General features: G+C 38.1%; 1 protein-coding gene across 12 annotated transcripts in view; it reads right to left on the reverse strand.

The window, feature by feature from the left end:
- The window catches only part of LOC145455441 (uncharacterized), a 303,427-nt gene that overhangs the window by 220,246 nt on the left and 64,093 nt on the right, over positions 1–19,088 (reverse strand). For 5 of the 12 annotated variants that reach the window (XR_013920357.1, XR_013920380.1, XM_080333913.1 and 2 more), the window contains exon 1: positions 7,083–16,243. The exons of 2 other annotated variants lie outside the window; for them this stretch is intronic. Coding sequence is in view for 4 of the 10 variants with exons in the window: in XM_080333544.1 (XP_080189670.1) it covers positions 7,083–7,114 (32 nt within the window). In the remaining 6 variants the exon portion in view is untranslated. Of the gene's footprint in view, positions 1–7,082; positions 16,244–17,716; positions 18,991–19,088 lie in introns of those variants that run through there. 5 more of the 12 variants (XR_013920397.1, XR_013920478.1, XR_013920483.1 and 2 more) reach the window with 1 other exon arrangement.

Genomic DNA, 19,088 nt, shown 5'->3' on the forward strand with positions numbered 1-19,088 from the left:
CTGATGAGGATGGAGTGAATCTGCAGAATGATGAAACTGGGACATTATCTTGTCCTGCACCTCCGATACAATAGATGGAATCATTCAATGATACGAGACTTGTTAAACGAATCGTTGAAGGTTTGTGTTTCAGTTGAAACCATTGATTCGCGGGGGAAGTAAATATTTCCACATCTCTTGTTGCTTCAGGATAACTTCCTCCAACGACGAATATCGATCCTGACAAAGAAACTGAGCGAGGATCGGTTCCATGTTCACAAATCATATCTTTCATCTTTTCCCATTTTGAATTTTTGCTCTGAAAATTTAGTCGATGAACTGATTTGTTCTCACATAAAACGTAGATATATAAGTCAAGAGTAATCGCCGAGAAATGTTTTAAATTCTTAAAATTCTCATCGTGAAACTTCTCTACTCTCTCAGTTATTGGGTTGAAGGATCGGATAGAATTTGCCTCGTCCTCAAAAAGAATTATCAATTCATCCCTGCTAGTTTCTTCGTTTGTTTTCTGTGATGCTTTCGAAGTTTTCAAAAGATGTCCAGTGATCAACTTGTACAGTCCTAAGTCGTTACTGACGATTAGGTTTGATTGCAAAAGACGTTCTAAAAATGCCGGAGAGACTTCATTGAACTTGATTGCCTCAAGACATTCGTGCAAATGTTCCTGATTTTTGCGATTTTTCTCAACCCAATTGAACAATAAGGTTAGTTTTTCTTCTTCACATAACTTTGACTTTTCCGACATCACAAATTTGAGGATTTTAGATTTTTCAATATTTCCAAATTCAGGTTGGTTTGAAATTTCCATGATATTTTCATGAAAAAATGCTTGACATCGTGCAGAGATGGCATCCAGTCCATACATATCGGCGACATTTCTTGTGGAAAAGTAATTCTCTACATTAACTGATCCCTCCAAAACGTCGGATACTGCCTGTTTCACGTCTTCCAGTTGCATCATGATCGCGACATGGAGAAGATCATTCATCTTTTCATCAGGAATTTCAAATTTACCCGAATATATGAAATCGATGCAGTTTTTCACACACTGAGAATCGACCTCTTTCAAAACAACTTTTCCTTCGCGACTCTCTTTAGTGTCGTGCTTTAACATAGCTTTGAAATAAGCACAACCAGCCGACAATACATTCTTGTGAGTGTAATAGACATCATCTCCAACTTGAATTATGAAATCACAATGATCGTTCCCCTGTTTCATTCGATGTAATTCTTCCATCATCTTCACTGAATGTTTCTCTACATTTGGACACACAATCTGCACCATGATTGTCAATCATCCACAATAGGTTATATAGAATGATCATACGATTAATATGATATAGTCAAGCACTGTTATTGAAGTAAGGATGATTAGTAGGGCGATTTTTTTGATATGTCAAAGAAAGTTAAAATTGAGGCGTTAAAATTGTTCACTAAGTCAAAATTCTTTTCACCTCTGCATTTCGTTTGTATCATAGATTTTGCACTGTCGGTGAACTTATTTGATATTTTACAGCTTGTAGACTATTTTATAGGCCTACCGTTGTAGACGGAGCATTGTCTGCTCATTGTGGATCATAAACGGTTACAAGCACACACATTCTCACAATGCTACAGTGATAAACATTGGTCAGAAACGAAATTTATGAAGTAGTCAAATAGCATATCTATAGTCTACATGCACTTGGTCAAGTATTCAATTGCAGTCTTTCTTAATCATTTTTTCGATCCAAGCAGCTGAGCTACACTACAAATATTTTTAATTTGGTCAAGTGGGAAGCAGCGCTTGGTTATATTTACACCAATATTACAATTAAGCGAAAGCAGACAATGTATTTACTTAGTCACAGTATCACGGTATAATTCCAAAAATTGCATCAATCTGGGACTGCATCGAGAAGATGCATATTGCGATTTTCTTCCTCTGTGCAACTGAATTGCAATTTACAAATTATGTCCAATTTTAAAAATATCGTTACTAATAACAGGGATTGATGGTACATAAAAATCCTATTTTAGTTATTATTAGTAATTTCAAGATACTTTTGAAAGCAATACTTTTCATAATAAAGAAGTTGTCACTCAAATACTCAGTGATTTTGCGTTTTACTGAGCCTCCATTGTTCTATCAATAATAAATTGGCCGCAAACAAAGTGATCGGAGTTCACAAACTAGTAGTATAGTAACCTAATGGCACAGTATATATCCATTTTTATAGAATGTTCATAGTGGTCGGTACCCGCCTTAAAGGGGCACTGCGCTCTAAAAATAATGTGGTCTCAAATTGAAGGGCAAAAGGAAAAAAAAATTGGCCGCAGTCATTTCCTTCAGAACGCCACCGTAATGAAGCTGCAATGTATTGAAATTTCCATAGGACCCTCATGATCCAGCTGGCGCGGCTGCACGTCATTTCTTAACCCGTTACATGGCACGATGTCTTCACCGGTGCACTTGGTCGACGCGATTAGGCAGTCACGCAGAAAACGAACCTTATGTATTTGTCAGCCGATGCTATGAAGGAAACATTTCTTACACGTCAAGGTGGTTTAGATACGGCTTTCAACGGACGATGTTCAGCCAGGAGATTGATGTCTAAATTGGGCCAAGTGTATTATATTTCTTCAGGACAGAAATATATCACGTCCTATTCTTATACATAAAACATGATCATCACTAATCAGTATGATGGTGGGCTGATAACTATCTAAATTTCGTTTTTTAAGTGATTGCCTAATCTTGTCGAGAAAGTGCAACGGCGAAGATATCGCGCCATAAATTTTGTCAACGGCTTGAGAAACGATGCAGCTCCATTACGGTAGCGTTTTGAAGAAAATGGCTGCCACCAAATTATTTTTTTTCGTTTCGCAATTCAATTTCAGAGCACATCATTTTTAGAGCGTAGTGCCTCTTTAACCAAACCCAGTGTATGATTTGAATCGGATTATAATCAGGTTAATAAGTTTATTTTACTAGTCAACCATTGGCGCTGGCTTAATTTGCATCTCACAGATGTGTACGAAGCCATTTTTGCATGTGTATTCAACTCTGTATTCGTCCCCCTATTCCAAATAAATGGCAGATTTCGTGACTGGACCTGACTCGAGTCACCTTTAAAAATCGATTGACTCGACTCGACCGAATTCAAAATGCGCAATGACTCAAGACGACTCGTGACCCGAAGGTAGTGATCTGATCCCAAACATTGATCACACTTAGCAAGAGAGGTGACCTATTTATGGATGTCACAATTCCCTTGTCATCGATACAGGTTATTGTTTCAACTCATAGCGGGTTGCGAGTTGAGCACGGGCCGTCGGTATCATTTACGAGCGGCACAGTGAAATTTTACGATTCTTGTGGACCTCGACTTAAACAACGAGAACTTTTCAGATTTTGCAAATCAGGGTACAATCAGATATATAGCTATAATGTTGTTTCCAAATTAAGGGTAGAATCAGAATTATAGCTAAACAGTATTTTCTAAACTAGATTAAAATTAGGAATATAGTTACACTTCTTTTCCAAATGATATTAGAATTGCTGAGTTCACGAAAACTTGGACATTGAATCAACTTCATTTCGTATCAAATCATCGTTCCGAGCACGAGAATGGAAAATGTCTGTACCGCAAGCTTAACTCGTTTCGAGCTATACAGTTCATCTGCAGCATTTACGGGAAAGCCGGAAATTAGATCAGAATAAAAACTATAGCATAAAAACATTTCCAAAATTAAATTAGAATTAAAGCAAGGACACATTTCATGAATTCGATTACTGGCATTTCAAACTAATTAGTCAAATTGTACAACTAAAATTATGTAGTTGTCCAAGTAGGTCTGGACAGTCTCCACCTTTTTTTGTCAACTGTTTGATTTGGAGTCCGACTTGGGTTGTCACTTGGGGCCTACAGTGCACTTTGCCCGGTCACTAGATGTCGACAAATTGAAGGAGGCGCTTTTCGTAATGAGTTCACGACAAATGTGAAATTTTGTCGCGTCGGTGTCTGCTTCTGTGACAACCTGCGATCCAGTGATGGGGCTGGGGTTTGAATTTTACGAATTGTTTGTTTGGCTGCTTCGAGCCACCACATTCTTACTCCCCTTGAAACTTTGCCGAGTTTGCACTGCTACACGGCCTCCTTGATCTGCAAAAATATTAGCGAGTCAGTCAATACCAGCATTGGAATCACAGGCTATTGAGGTATTTTTTAAAACCCGGGAATTCGAAAAAGCATCTTCCTGAACTAAAGCAGCGCTTTGTTTGCTCTTAAAGCAGCATTATAATATCATCTGAATATCTTGAACACGCTACATTGCTGTGATAATAATACCACCTATTGCATAATAATGAACTACAATCTTCTTCAATCTTTTTCGTAATGGTACACCATTTTAAAGAATGTTCAAAATTTGGCCACCTCAGTTCAAATAATACATCGAATCCGTAGTATTCCTAATCAGAAGAGGGATCTTACCCTGCTGCAATCTATAGGAAATGCTAATGCTACAAACAAATCAGCTTCCGACATAACTGGATGACAATCGAACACAGTGGTTTTCAACCAGGGTCTTGGAAACAGTATTAGGAAACCGTGAACCGATTGATAAATATAGTTTCTGTCATTGTAAGCTAGGGCAGACCAACACAAACCCAGCTCTCTGCACCGTCCAGTCAGATTCCATGTATCGAGATTGTTTCAAAGACAGCAAATTCTTTTTCTCATTGAGGTAGTCTACTTCCGAGTTGCTTGAAAATAGGGTTACAATACGTCTTCCTTTTTCACGTTTTTGAAAATGTCCTCCGAGGACGCCTAAATGTCTTCCTTTTTGGCAATTTGTCCCCCTTTACAGCTTTTACAGCTACGATAATGGATAGATTCGAGTGAAAATGGGCATAAATGACGCTAAATGGGAAATTCGTGGTTAGATCGAAAGTGACGATCTCTTATTTCAAGTAACACCACCAATTTTAAGTAAAAAGTCTGTCAAACGGGTGTCGAACGAAAGTGATGACCTTTTTTTAGTCAAGCAACCATCAAGTCAAGAAAAAAATTAACATTTTTTTCGGACGTTGCTCCTGTATTGTAAGACTGAAAATTTTGAAAAAGTGTCTTCTTTTGAGATTCCCTATTGGAAAAGCAATACTTTTACTCGTACTGGAGTGAACTTTGCATTGCTACTCTTACTTGGAGTAGCTTTTTCGACCACTTCTGATCATGCATACGAGCTCATGCAATCGCATAGTTATTCTTAGTAACTTTTCCGAGACAGCTAGGAGAAAGAGAGAGAGATATATGATATTCTTTTTCGCCTGTCCCATCGAGATGCTTTGGCGACGGAGTTGCGATACTGCCGTGAGGTCATCTAGTCTGTGCCACCGTTTTTTTTCCCTCCACCATGCTATCCGTGATTGCTGAGTCTTTGGTATGACCTGGCCGGGGATCGAACCCACGACCTACCGATCGAGAAGCAGGACATATAACCATTACACTATCTCGCTCGGTGGACTTTACTTCCATCCAAATTTACTGGTCTTGGTGTGCAATATTTATTGCATGATATCTTTGTCGGCATGGAATGAGTAAATATTGGATGTAGACATAGGTAGAGTGTAAATATTGGTCTGCTCATGTCACAGGAGATAGCATAGTGCTATGAATATCCATGGGATTTCATTCTGAAATTTTCAACATCACGGACAGAATGTTTGCTATATATTTGTTACACTGTTGACATTCTGGATATGCCACAGTATTTTATAGCAACTCACCTGAAATCATCACGATTCCTGAAAATCTTGATATCGAGATCTTGTCTTTTGGCAGGTGACATGGTCTGAAAGAAAATCTCACAATTACACAGTCGGAAAATGGACTTGAACCAGACTTGGACAACTGGAAAATTTCGAGCTTTTTTGAATTAAATTCGAGCTACAGCTACAAAGTTTTTCCAAATTTGAGTAGAATTGAAATTATAGTTACACGGTTATTTCCAAATTAGATCAAAATTATAAGTATAGCTAGCTTTGTCCCAATTGAATTACAATTACCGAATTCGCGAAAACTTAGATATTGAATCAAGTTCCGTTAATACCAAATCATGGTCCATTCTGATGAGCATGACTTGAGTATAGCATGCTGCATGAAAATAGCAAATGTCTGTAGAACAAGCTTGGCTCGTTTCATACTATACAGTTCGCCTGTAGCATTTACAGGAAAACCAGAAAGTAAACTAGAAATAAAATGATAGCATGGAAACATTTTACAAATTAGATTAGAATTAGATTACCGGTACCAACATTTAGGAAAATTTGTTCGGTTATTAGAATCTGCCCTGTGCCGAATGTCCCATTAACAATATAATCAACTATCTCGTAAAAGAGTTCAATCATGATGATCACTAACAAATACAAAGGCATGCTTGAATGAATGCTTTTAGACGGGACTTCAAGAACATGCAGCACTGGGAGGGTAGCTATTAGTCATACTTCAATTGTTCTATTAGCAGCCATTCACGGTTCAATCAGTTCGTACAAACCGGCATAATAACTGCAGTGTTAGAGCAAATTGAAAACTGATATCATTATGTTAACTTCACTAATCAATTCTTTAATTACTTCTGTAGGTGCAAATAGAATGTTGATGTCTGTCCGAATTCTGACTTGAAAATACGCAGCCAGATAAAACTCACCATGCATGAAAATTGGTAAATTGGTAGAAATAATAGCCAAAAGACGTTCTAAAAATGCCGGTGAGACTGCATCAAACTTTATTGCTTCAAAACATTTGTGCAAATGTTCCTGATGTTCAAAGTTGCAACTTGCTTGAATCTGATCGAAAGAAAATGCTTGCCTGTGATGATAAAGAAATGATACATAGGGTTAGGATCGATTCAAATTCGAACTTCACAGTCACTCAATATGTTCAGACTTCTTGTTATAGATATAAATATGATTGTTACTAGTGTTTAAGTAAAGTTCATTGTGAATAATTTTATTATTTCAAAACACCCCACCATAGCATCGATGGCAAATAATCGAATCCGAAAGCATTGATTTTACGAAAAGGTAAATTCAGAATTACTCACTTTCATCTCCCGGGTAGAATTGTGACATATTGATGCATGTCAGTTCCCAAATGATTGATATCGGTCGAGATTGCTATGCGAACTTCTTTTATCACCGAAGCCCTTTCCCATCCGACGACCAGACTATTAAATGATACGTTATCCTATATGATGATATTCTGATTGCAATCCACTGTAACAAATTGAAGAGTGGTTATGAAAAGTAAATTCAATGAATCGATATACACCACAGATTGCTCAAGCCTGGCCATGGTACCAGCAGAAGTGGTAGATAACGAGTTCCCGATAGTCGTCTCATATAAACATATTCGAAATGGTTGGTTTCAAGTAAAAATCAGGAATCTTGATCATGGATAGCGAAAAAATTGCACTTCTTTATTCGGTGCACTTAAATTCATCAAAAACAATAAAAATGACAAGATAAACAAAAATCTCTCATCTGATTTTATTTTGTACTTGATCATTGTTCATCCAGGATTCTCATAAAATAAGATAGGCATATAAACTCGCAACTTGGAAACCAAACCCTACTTGGAAGCGCATCCTGTTGTGAGCAATAGGCCTATTCCCTCTAAGCTGCGCATGAGCGCAAATGCGTAGTACTGAGACGGTCTCGGCACACAAAAATATAAAGTGATGCCTTTTTTTATCCGTTACGCACTTTTGCCCAAGGGACAGCGCAGTGAGTTGGCGAGTGTGCGCAAAAATTAGAGGGAGCACAAATTGTGAGTGTTGCTCTTGAAGAGCAAATAACTTGATATCATTTGCGACTCAACAAGGGACAGATTATCGGCAATCACTTGAAAATTTTAACATATTGAATTATGGGAAGGGTGAAAATCATACTGCCTACAGTAGGTTCCCCAGTCCTGATATTGGCCTTATAAGTCATGTGGAATAAATTGCACAAGTCATCAAAATCAACGACTATATTTCTATTGAGTAAGGAACTACTGTAAATATATGAAGGGCTGTTTCAACTGAAATTGCTGGCAGATTTATACACTTTCTGTATTTCTCCACAAAATTACTGGTTACTATTGCTATGATATTCATCAAATAGTACAAAACTGGACCTACAAAGTTTCGCTGCTTTGAAACAAAAAATGCACAATCTTCGAGGCAATTATGATCGATTGAAAATGAAATGAATCGAAAATTGTAATTGTGAGCGACTTTATTTTAATCACGTATCAGCTGCAGACTTGTACAAACTACTAATCTAGTTGCTCCATGGTCAAAGAGTAGTTCTAGTAGCAAATTTTGAAAGCGAGTAGTTTGGCGTGAATAGTGATACTGGTGTTCTGTTGTGTGACGTTCTTGCAGCTATTGTTAGCTTGGAGTCAACACTACTAACAATGGCGTAGCCAGGGAATGGGTTTTGAGGGTCGGAAACCGTTCATTTCGAATTCTAAACCCTGTTCTTTTGAAACGCAGATTCTATTTCCAACTCAGTAATTCACATTATAAGTACTGCAGTTGCTTCAGAACTGAAAATCCAGTAAATTGTACAAGTCTACTCAGGTGAGTAAAATCTATCTCTTCACAAATACGGATCTGTAAATCTTAAAACATTCATCTACTTTTTCTGTCACTATAGTCCATTTGTCTTGCGATATATCATACTTTTCAATTACATCAGAGGTTTCGCAATCTGTTACTGCAAAAATCCACTTGCCAATGTGATATGCAGAAACTCGACTATGACAAGCATTCATAGAAGATAATGAAGTCCACTGCGCTGAATTAACATCGTAACATTCTACGTTGTCAATGTCGCCTATCATTCTTCCACTCCGGCCACCGATCACGAAAATCTTTTGATCAACTGCAACAACACCACTTGAACATACAGGATATCTAATTGGGTCGAGATCAACCCACTCTGATGAGGATGGAGTGAATCTGCAGAATGATGAAACTAAGAAACCATCTTGTCCTCTACCTCCGATACAATAGATGGAATCATTCAATGATACAAGACTTGTTGAACGAATCGCTGAAGGTTTGTCTTTTAGTTGAATCCATTGATTCATGAGGGGAGTAAATATTTCCACATCACTTGCTGCTTTAGGATAACTTCCTCCAATAACAAATATTGATCCCGACAAAGAAACTGAGCGAGGATGGTTTCCATGGTCACAAATCATATCTTTCATCCTTACCCAATTTGAATTTTTGCTCTGAAAATTGAGTCGATGAACTGATTTATTCCGACATAAAATATAGATATATGAGTCAAGAGAAATCGCCGAGAACTGTTTCAAATTCTTAAACTTCTCATCCTGAAACTTCTCTAGTTTTTCAGTTACTGGATTGAATGATCGGATACAATCTGTCTCATCATCAAATAGAATGATCAATTTATCATCGACAATTTCTTCATTCATTTTGTCCGATGCTTCAGGAACTTCTAAAAGATGTCCAGTTATCAATTTGTACAATCCGAAGTCGTTTCTGATGATTTGGTTTGATTTCAAAAGACGTTCTAAAAATGCCGGAGAGACTTCATCAAAGTTGACGGCTTCGAGACACTTGTGCAAATGCTCCTGATTTTTCCCATTTTTTTCAACCCAATTGAACAGCAATGTTAGTTTGTCTTCTTCACATAACTTCGATTTTTCAGACTTCACATAATTCAGGATGTTAGTTTTTTCAGTATTTCCAAACTCCGGCTGGCTTGATACTTCCATGATATTTTCATGAAAAAATGCTCTGCATCGCGTAGAGACGGCATCCAGTCCATACATATCGGCGACATTTCTTGTGGAAAAGTAATTCTCTACATTAACTGATCCCTCCAAAACATCAGATACTGCCCGTTTCACGTCTTCCAACTGCATCATGATTGCGACATGAAGAAGCTCATTCATCTTTTCTTCAGGAATCTCAAATTGGCCCGAATATATGAAATCGATGCAGCTTTTCACACACATAGAATCGACCTCTTTCAAAACAACTTTTCCTTCGCGACTCTCTTTAGTATCGTGCTTTAACATAGCTTTGAAATAAGCACAACCAGCCGACAATACATTTCTGTGAGTGTAATAGACATCATCTCCTACTTGAATTATGAAATCACAGTGATCGTTCTCTTGCTTCATTCGATGTAATTCTTCCATCATCTTCACTGAATGTTTCTCTACATTTCGACACACAATCTGCACCATGATTGTCAATCATTCACAATAGGCTATATAGAATGATCCTACGATTATTATGATATAGTCAAGCACTGTTATTGAAGTAAAGATGATTAGTAGGGCAATTTTTTTGACATGTCAAGAAAAGTCAAAAATGTAGCGTTAGTTCAAAAATTGTCTAAATTGTTCACGAAGTCAAAATTTTTTTGACCTCTAAATTTCATTTGTATCGTAGATTTTGCAATGTCGGTGAACTTACCATTTGATATTTTACAGCTTGTAGGCTAGTTTATAAGCTTACCGTTGCAGACAGCATATTGTCTGCTCATTGCAAATCATTAACGGTTACAAGCACACACACTCTCACTCCTAACAAACATTGGTCAAACATTTATGAAGTAGCCAAATAGCACATGTCTCGTCTACATGCACTTAGTCAAGTATTCAAGGACTAGGAAATGCAGTCATTCTCAATCATTTGTTCGACTCCGGCAGCTGAGATACACTACAAATATTTTGAATTTAGTCAAATGGGAAGCAGCGTTTGGTTAAATTTGTAACATCAATTTTACAACTTAACTAAACCAGACGATGTATTTACTCAGTCACGGCATCATGGCAAATTTTAAAAAATTGCAACAATTAGCGACTGCATCGCCAAGATGCATATTGCGATTTTTTTCCTCTATGCAACTGAATTGCAATTTACAAATTATGTCCAATTTTATCCATATCGTTACTAATAAAAGGGATTGATGGTACAAAAAACTCCTAATTTCCTTATTCTTAGTAATTTAAAGACACTTTTGAAAGCAATTGTTTTCATAATAAAGAAGTTGGAGTCAGGGTCCTTTTCACAAATTCTGACTCCAGCCACTATAGTTTTCACGACTCCGACTCCAAGGCATGCTTTTAGACTGCGACTACATTCAGCGAAAAATTAGCCACACTCCAACTCCAAAACCCTGGTTGTAAGCAACAGATAGGACAAAGGCAGAGAGACATTGAATTTCAAGCCTAACCTGAACACAGTTGCGTTTTAAATTTAGTGTAGATAAATTTATAAAATCTGATATGCCAAAGCCTCAGGTTCCGCAAACAACAACTCAATATTATTCAAAACACTGAGGCGAAGTGAATGTGTCAAACTAGCTGTAGTAACAAAAGCGAAAGAATCAAAACTTCTGTACATAGTAGCCCAGGTATTACAAATTTACAATATCCATCCTAAATTGCGTATTTTCCTTAATTCAAGAAAGAAATCGTATTTTGGCTTTGGGAATAGTCAGAATTTATACATCTCCGAAATGCAGTGGTTCTTGACCTTTCTATAGTCGTGGCCCGATTTCTATTTGTAAATATGCCATGACCCACCACTCAGCCTCAATCTCCACTTAAGCGGCAGCAATACGGCAGGGTTAGACCCAGCGTTGGGATGGCTCCAGTCATGATTTGACTTGAGTCACATTTTCGTATGACTAGACTCGAGTCACTTTGCAAAAATGACTTGACTTGGCATTTCAGAAATGTGGATTGACTCATGACTCTGTGCAAAATTTACGAGTGAATTTCAAGTCGTCAAGTAACGGCGTTGATCAAAATGACTGATCTTGCAAATATTCGGATTGTCTTGATACGCTGGGGTGAAGTTTGAGAGTGAGCATCGAGCAATCACTCAATGATTTTGCGTTTTACTTCGCCTCCATTGTTCTATCATTAATAATTTGACCGCAAACAAAGTGATCTGAGCTCGCAAACTAGTAGTATAGTAATCTAATGGCACAGTATATATCCATTTTATATAGAATGCTCATTGCTCATAGTGATCGGTACCCGCCTTAATCAAACCCCGCATGTGATTCGAATCGGATTATAATCAAGTTAATAAGTTTATTTTACTCGCAACCATTGGCACAGGCTTAAATTGTATCTCACAGATGTGTAGGTGGCTAGTACATTGCATCATATCAATTCCTTATAACTTTCTGAGGTTTCCTATTCTCTATTTTGGCCGATGATTAGAGGCTATACAGGTACTTGGGTAGTTCTGCGATACGAAGCCATTTTTGCATTATATTCAACTCTATAGTAGTCTCTCGATTACAAATAAATGGCAGCTTTCAAACATCTTTCAAAATGCAATGATGCAATTTTGCCCCACACTTCCAAAAATTAACTTGACTTGAATTGTGACTTGACTTGACTCGAGACACCTCCAAAAATCGAGTGAATTGACTCGAGTCAACTTTGGAAATTGATTGACTTGACTTGAGTCAAAACGTGCAATGACTCGTAACTCGAAGGTAGTGACTTGATCCCAACACTGTTTAGACCTAGCAAGAGAGGTGAGAGGCCCATTCAATGGATGTTACGTCACAGTTCCCTTGTCATCGACACCAAGTTATTATTTCAACTCAATAGCAGGTTGCGAGTTGAGCATGGGGCGTCAATATTATTTACGAGCGGCACACTGTAATTTTACGATTCGTCAAGGGGTATCTGGACCTTGACTTGAACAACTAGAACTTTGATATTTTCCAAATTAGGGTTAAATCAGAATGATAGCTACACTGTTTTTCGCAATTAAAGGGTAGAGTAAGAATCATAGCTGACCAGAGTTTTCCAAACTAGATTAAAATTAGAAATATGGTTACACTCTTCTTCCAAATGATATTAGAATTGACAAGTTCACGAAAACTTGGACATTGAATCAAGTTCAGTTCATATCAAATCATAGTTCCGAGCACGATAAATCTAATGTATGTTCTGCAAGCTTAGCTCGTTTCAAGCTTTACAGTTCTTCTGCAGCATTTACAGGATAACCGGAAATTAGATTAGAATTAAAATTGGAGCATAGAAACATTTCTGAAATTTAATTTTAGTTAGAGAAAGAACACATTTCAAGAAATCGATTACGTGCATTTCAATCTAATCAGTCAAATTGGACAACTAAAATTATCTAGTTGTCCAAGTACGTCTGGACATCCTCCGCCTTTTAGGGTCAACTGTTTGATTTGAAGTCCGACTTGGATTGTTACTTGGTGCCTGCAGTGGGCTTCGCCCGGTAACTAGATGTCGACAAATTGAAGGAAGCGCTTTTCGTAATGAGTTCACGACAAATGTGAAATTTTGTCGGTGTCTGCTTCTGTGACAATATGCGATCCAGTGATGGGGGCTGGGGTTTGAATTTTACAAATTCTTCGTTTGCCTGCTTCAAGCCACCGCATCCTTACTCCCCTTGAAACTTCGCCGGGTTTGCGCTGCTTCACGGCCTCCTTGATCTGCAAAAAAATAGTAGCGAGTCAGTCAATGCTAGCATTGGAATCGCAGGCTAATAAGATATTTTTTAAATTCAGGGATTTTGAGAAAGCATCTTCTTGAGCAGTGGTTCTCATCTGGGGGTCCGCGGAGCCTCGAAATAGTTGATAAGCTACTTCGTATATTTTCAAATTCGGAAAATCACGAGGCACTTTCGCTTCATTACCCGTATAACCCCTGAGCTGACATCAACAGAATGGCAGTCTGAAGTGAAATATCCGACTGTGCAGACTCGTTTTAATTGCTAAATAGCTGATAGCCTACCGATACAAACATTTTCCTGTTAGGAGATGTTTTGTTGGATGAGTAAGGTCAAGCACGGTCACTCCGAAATGTCTACAAAAAACCATTTTCTCCTGCGATAACCATTTTTTCATCATAACTTCAAGATAAGCTGCGAGATAGAAATGACCGGGATTGACGTTAACGTGCGGGGCGTGCAACTTCTCGGCTAGTCGGCTATGGAAAAATTAGGTACTAGGCGGGCCGGATTCCTGAATTGATACACAAACCACATATTCATCCACCTATATATTTATTGTAACCTTCAAGTTCAAAGTACAGGGATTATTGGATTATTCGTAATGTAATTCAATAGCTGTTGAAGTCAATGAGATATCTGTGGTAATCAAGTTGTCAACAAATTCTTTAAACTCTGGGTGCATTTCAGCCGTAGAAACCCTTGGGAGAGAATGCAAGTGAACGTCAGTTAGATTATTAATGTTTATGCATTGCTAATGTTTGCTCGCAAATGTATGTTGACCCGCGGGTCACATTATCATGGGAGACTGTTCGTCAATTTTAGTGCCATGTTTATTGCGATCATACCCAAATGAGTCATCGGAAGCGTTACGTATTATTATTTCATTCTCCAACACCTGTATTTGTGGAAATGGATTTTCGGCACTCGTTAATATCCAATCGAAGATGCCAATTTTCAACACACGACCACGTATTTCAAGAAATGCAATTGCTGAATTCGCTTTGAAGTAATAGGAGTAAACACAATTTCTAGATCGATATAATGATCTTATTTTCAAGTATACAACAAAAAAAGGTTGAGAATCACTGTTCTAAAGGTAAAGCAGCACTTAGTTTGCTCTTAAAGCAGAGTTACAATATCCTTTGAATGTCTTGGACACGCTACATTGCTGTGATAATAATTCCAACTACCGTATTGCATAATAATGAACTACAATCTTCTTTAATCTTTTTCATAATCGTAGACCTTCACCATTTTAAAGAATGCTCAAAACTTGTCCACCTTAGTTTCCATAATATAGCGAATCCGTTGTGATCCTAATCGGAATAGGGATGATACCCTGCTGTAACCCATCAGAAATGCTAATGCTACAAACCAATCATCTTTCGACATAACCGGATCACGATCTAACACATTGGTTTTTCAACCAGGGTCTACGGAACATTATTAGGTAACTGCTAACCGATTGATAAATATAATTTGTGACATTGGAAGCTAGGGTCGACCAACACAAACCCAGATCTCTGCACCGTCCAGTCAGATTCCAGGTTTTTAAGAGTGTATTCATGACTGACTATCAAAACTACTTATATAATTCAGTAGTTTTCAAAGACAGCAATTTTTATTTCTCCTTGAAGTAGTCTACTTCTGGGTTGCTTGGAAAATAGGGTTCTACGTCCTCCTTTCTCAGGTTTCTGAAAATATCCTCCGAGGACGCAGAAATGTCCTCCTTTTTGGCATTTCGTCCTATTTTACAGTTAAGATAATGGATAGATTGGAGTGAGAATGGGCCTGTGACCTTTGCATTGATACTTTTACTTGGAGTAGCTTTCTCGACCACTTCTGATCATGCATACGGGCTCATGCAATCGCAGATAGTTATTCTTATTCTTAGTAACTATTCCGAGACAGCTAGGAGATATATATATATATATATATATATATGATATTCTTTTTCGCCTGCACCATCGAGATGCTTTGACGACGGAGTTGCGATACGGCCGTGAGGTCATCTAGTCTGCGCCCCTGTTTTTTCTCCTTCATGCTATCCGTAATGGCTGAGCGCCTAGCAGGATAGTTGCGGATACCAAATTTCGAGTCCTTGGTATGACCCGGCCGGGGATCGAACCCACGACCTACCGATCGAGAAGCCGGACACATAACCATTACACTATCTCGCTCGGTGGACTTTACGTCAATCCAAATTTACTGGTCTTGGTGTGCAATATTTATTTCATGATTTCTTTGTCAGCTCGGAATGGGTAAATATTGAATGTAGACATAGGTAGAGAGTGTAAATATTGGTGTGCTCATGTCACCGGAGATAGCATAGTGCTATGAATATACACGGGATTTCATTCTGAAATTCTCAACATCACGGACATAATGTTTACTATATATTTGTAACACTGTTTTCAATTCTGGATATGTCACAGTATTTCATAGCAACTCACCTGATGTCATCGTGATTACAGAAAATCTTGAGGTTGAGATCTTGTCTTTTGGCAGGTGACAAGGTCTGGAAGAAAATCTCACAATTACACAGCCGGCAAAATAGATTTAAACCAGAATCGAACAACTGGAAAATGTTCAGCTTTTCCAAAATAGAGTCGAGTTACAGCTGCAAAGTTTTTTCCAAATTAGAGTAGAATTATAGCTACACAGTTATTTCCAAATTATATTAAAATCATGTTTATAGCTAGCTTTGTTCCAATTAGATTAGAATTCACACAAACTCATGGTTCATTCTTAGGAGCGTGAATTGAGTATAGCATGCTGCATGATAATAGCAAATGTCTGTAGAGCAGGCTTGGCTCGTTTCGCACTATACAGTTCTCCTGTAGCATTTACAGGAAAACCAGACATTAGATTAGAAATAAAATTAGAGCATAGAAACATTTTACAAATTGGATTAGAATTAGATTACCGGTGCCAGCATTTAGGAAGATTTGTTTGGTTATTAGACTCTGCCCTGTGCCCAACGTCACATCAACGATGTAATCAACTATCCCATAAAGCAGGGGCGGGCCGGATCCGGCCCGGGAAGGCATTTTTTCCAGCCCACGGACAGTTTTCTGTCTTACATGATAATGTGGCCCGTGGCCCCAGTCTGCCAAGATTCCCCACTACTTGTTTATTACGTCAAATTTTAGTAAACTTATGTTATTATATACGTGTATTCGCAGCGTTGCGAGAGTGGAGCTTACGCGTAAGTTCGTCGAAGCGAGAAGACTTGCATTATCGGCATTTACGATGCACTCAACCCTAATGTCGTCTGTGGTAATCATGATTTTTGTCGACTTCAATGGCCATTTACACCAGGCTGATACTTCTTATTTTTGATTCCGTAAGCGCCGACTTGTAGCACGGCACACTTCTAGACTTCTGTAAGGCATCGCTTATGCCAGAGGTTGCCAACTCAAAACGGGTCGCAGGCCACTTTTCAGATTTTGTAGAGGATGCGGGCCGCACGAATTCAATATCGAGATTAATTAGGCCACACAGTTGAACAACGACGCTATCTCGTCACCTACTTAACCCTAATGAATTGATATCTTGGTAAATCAGGGTTACCGGGCTTATCGAACGCCTCGAAATCTTAATTAGTGATTGCACCCTGTGTTGATTGATCAGATAGAAGCAGACATGGTGGCGCCTGTATGACAATGCTGTTCTCAAATCCACATTGTCTTCGCCATTATCAGTGAGAAATGGCTTTGAAATGACATCGCTGTTGTTAAAATACATTCATTAAATTCGACACATTCTTTGTATGTGTGGATAAATGGGCGTATAATGAATCCGGCCTGCCTAGTACTTAATTTTCCTATATCAGGCCCAACGACTGGACAAGTTGCCCGCCCTTGCCATAAAGGAATTCAATCTTGATCAGCACAAACGAATACAGAGGCGTGCTTGAGTGAATGCTTTTAAACGGGATTTCGAGAACGTGCAGTACTGGCAAGGATAGCGATTAGCCATACATCAATTGTTCTATTAGCAGACACACACGGCTCAATCAGTACCTACAAACCGGGATAAAAACTTCAACGTAGGGAACGAATTGAAAACTGATGTCATTAAGTTGACTTCAGTAAGCAATTCCTAAATACTTAGGCAGGTGCGAATAGAATGTCTATGTCCATACTAATTGTGGCTTGAAAATACGCAGTCGGATAAAACTCACCTTGAATGACAATTTGTAAACTTGCTTGACTCTGATCGGAAGAAGATCATTGCCTGTGCATATAAAGAAAGGATACATCGGGACAGAAATGGTTCAAATTTGAACTTTACAGTCACCCAATGTGTTCAGACTTGTTGTTACAGATAGAAAGAAGATTGTTACTAGTGGTTGAGTTGAATTTATTGTGAATAATTTTACAATTCAAAACACCCCACCATAGCATTGATAACAAATAGGTAATCGAATCCGAAATCATTGATTTTACGAAAATATGAAATCAGAATTACTCACTTTCATCTCCCGGGAAGATTTGTCAGACATTGATGCATGTCAGATTCCAACTGATTGACGTTGGTCGAGATCGTCATGCAAACTTCTTTCATCACCAAAGCAAATTCACATTGGACAACCAGACTATTAAATGATACGTTATAAATGATGATCTGCTGATTGCAATCCACTGTAACCAATTGAAGAGTGGTTATGAAAAGTAAGATTAATGAATCTATATACACCACAGGTTACTCAAGCCTGGCCATGGTACTAGCAGATGTGGTGGATAACGAGTTACCGATAGTCGCCGCATATAAACATAATCGAAATGGTTAGATTTGAGTAAAATCAGGAATCTTGATTTTGGATAGCGAAAAAATGACACTTCTTTATTCGGCACACTTAAATTCATCAAAAACAATAAAAATGACGAGATAAACAAAAATTTTATCCGATTTTATTTCGTACTTAATCATTGTTCATCCACGATTCTCATAGAATAAGATATTCATATCAACTCGCAACTTGGAACCTAAACTCTATTTGGAAGCGCATCCTGTTGTGAGCAATATTCTCTATAAGCTGCATACGTGCGCAAATGCGCCGTGCTGAGATGGTCTCTGCACACAAAAAAATCGAAGGGATGACTTTGTTTTAGTCGTTAGTCGTTACGCACTTTCGTCCAAGGGTCTGCGCAGTGAGTTGGCGAGTGTGCGCAGACTCGTCAAAAAATAGAGGGAACACAAATTGTGAGTATTCCTTTTGAAGAGCGAATAACTTGATATCGTATGCGATTCAACAAGGGACAGATCATCAGCAATGACTTGAAAATTTTAAAATATTGAATTATGGGAAGGTAAAACTCACACTGCCTACAGTAATGAGTAGGTTCCGCACTCCTGATATTGGCCTTATAACTCATGTGAAATCAATTGCACAAGTAATCAAAATCATCGACCATATTTATATATTGAGTAAGGAACTACTGTAAATATATGATGGGCCGTCAGCTTTATACACGTTCCGTATATCTGCACAAAATTACTGCTTACTATTGCTATGACATTCATCAAATGGTACAAATCGATCACACACCAAA

Source organism: Botryllus schlosseri, chromosome 1, assembly GCF_051294905.1.
Source record: "Botryllus schlosseri isolate E-star chromosome 1, Bs_hap1, whole genome shotgun sequence".
NCBI classification, from domain to species: Eukaryota; Metazoa; Chordata; class Ascidiacea; order Stolidobranchia; family Styelidae; genus Botryllus; species Botryllus schlosseri.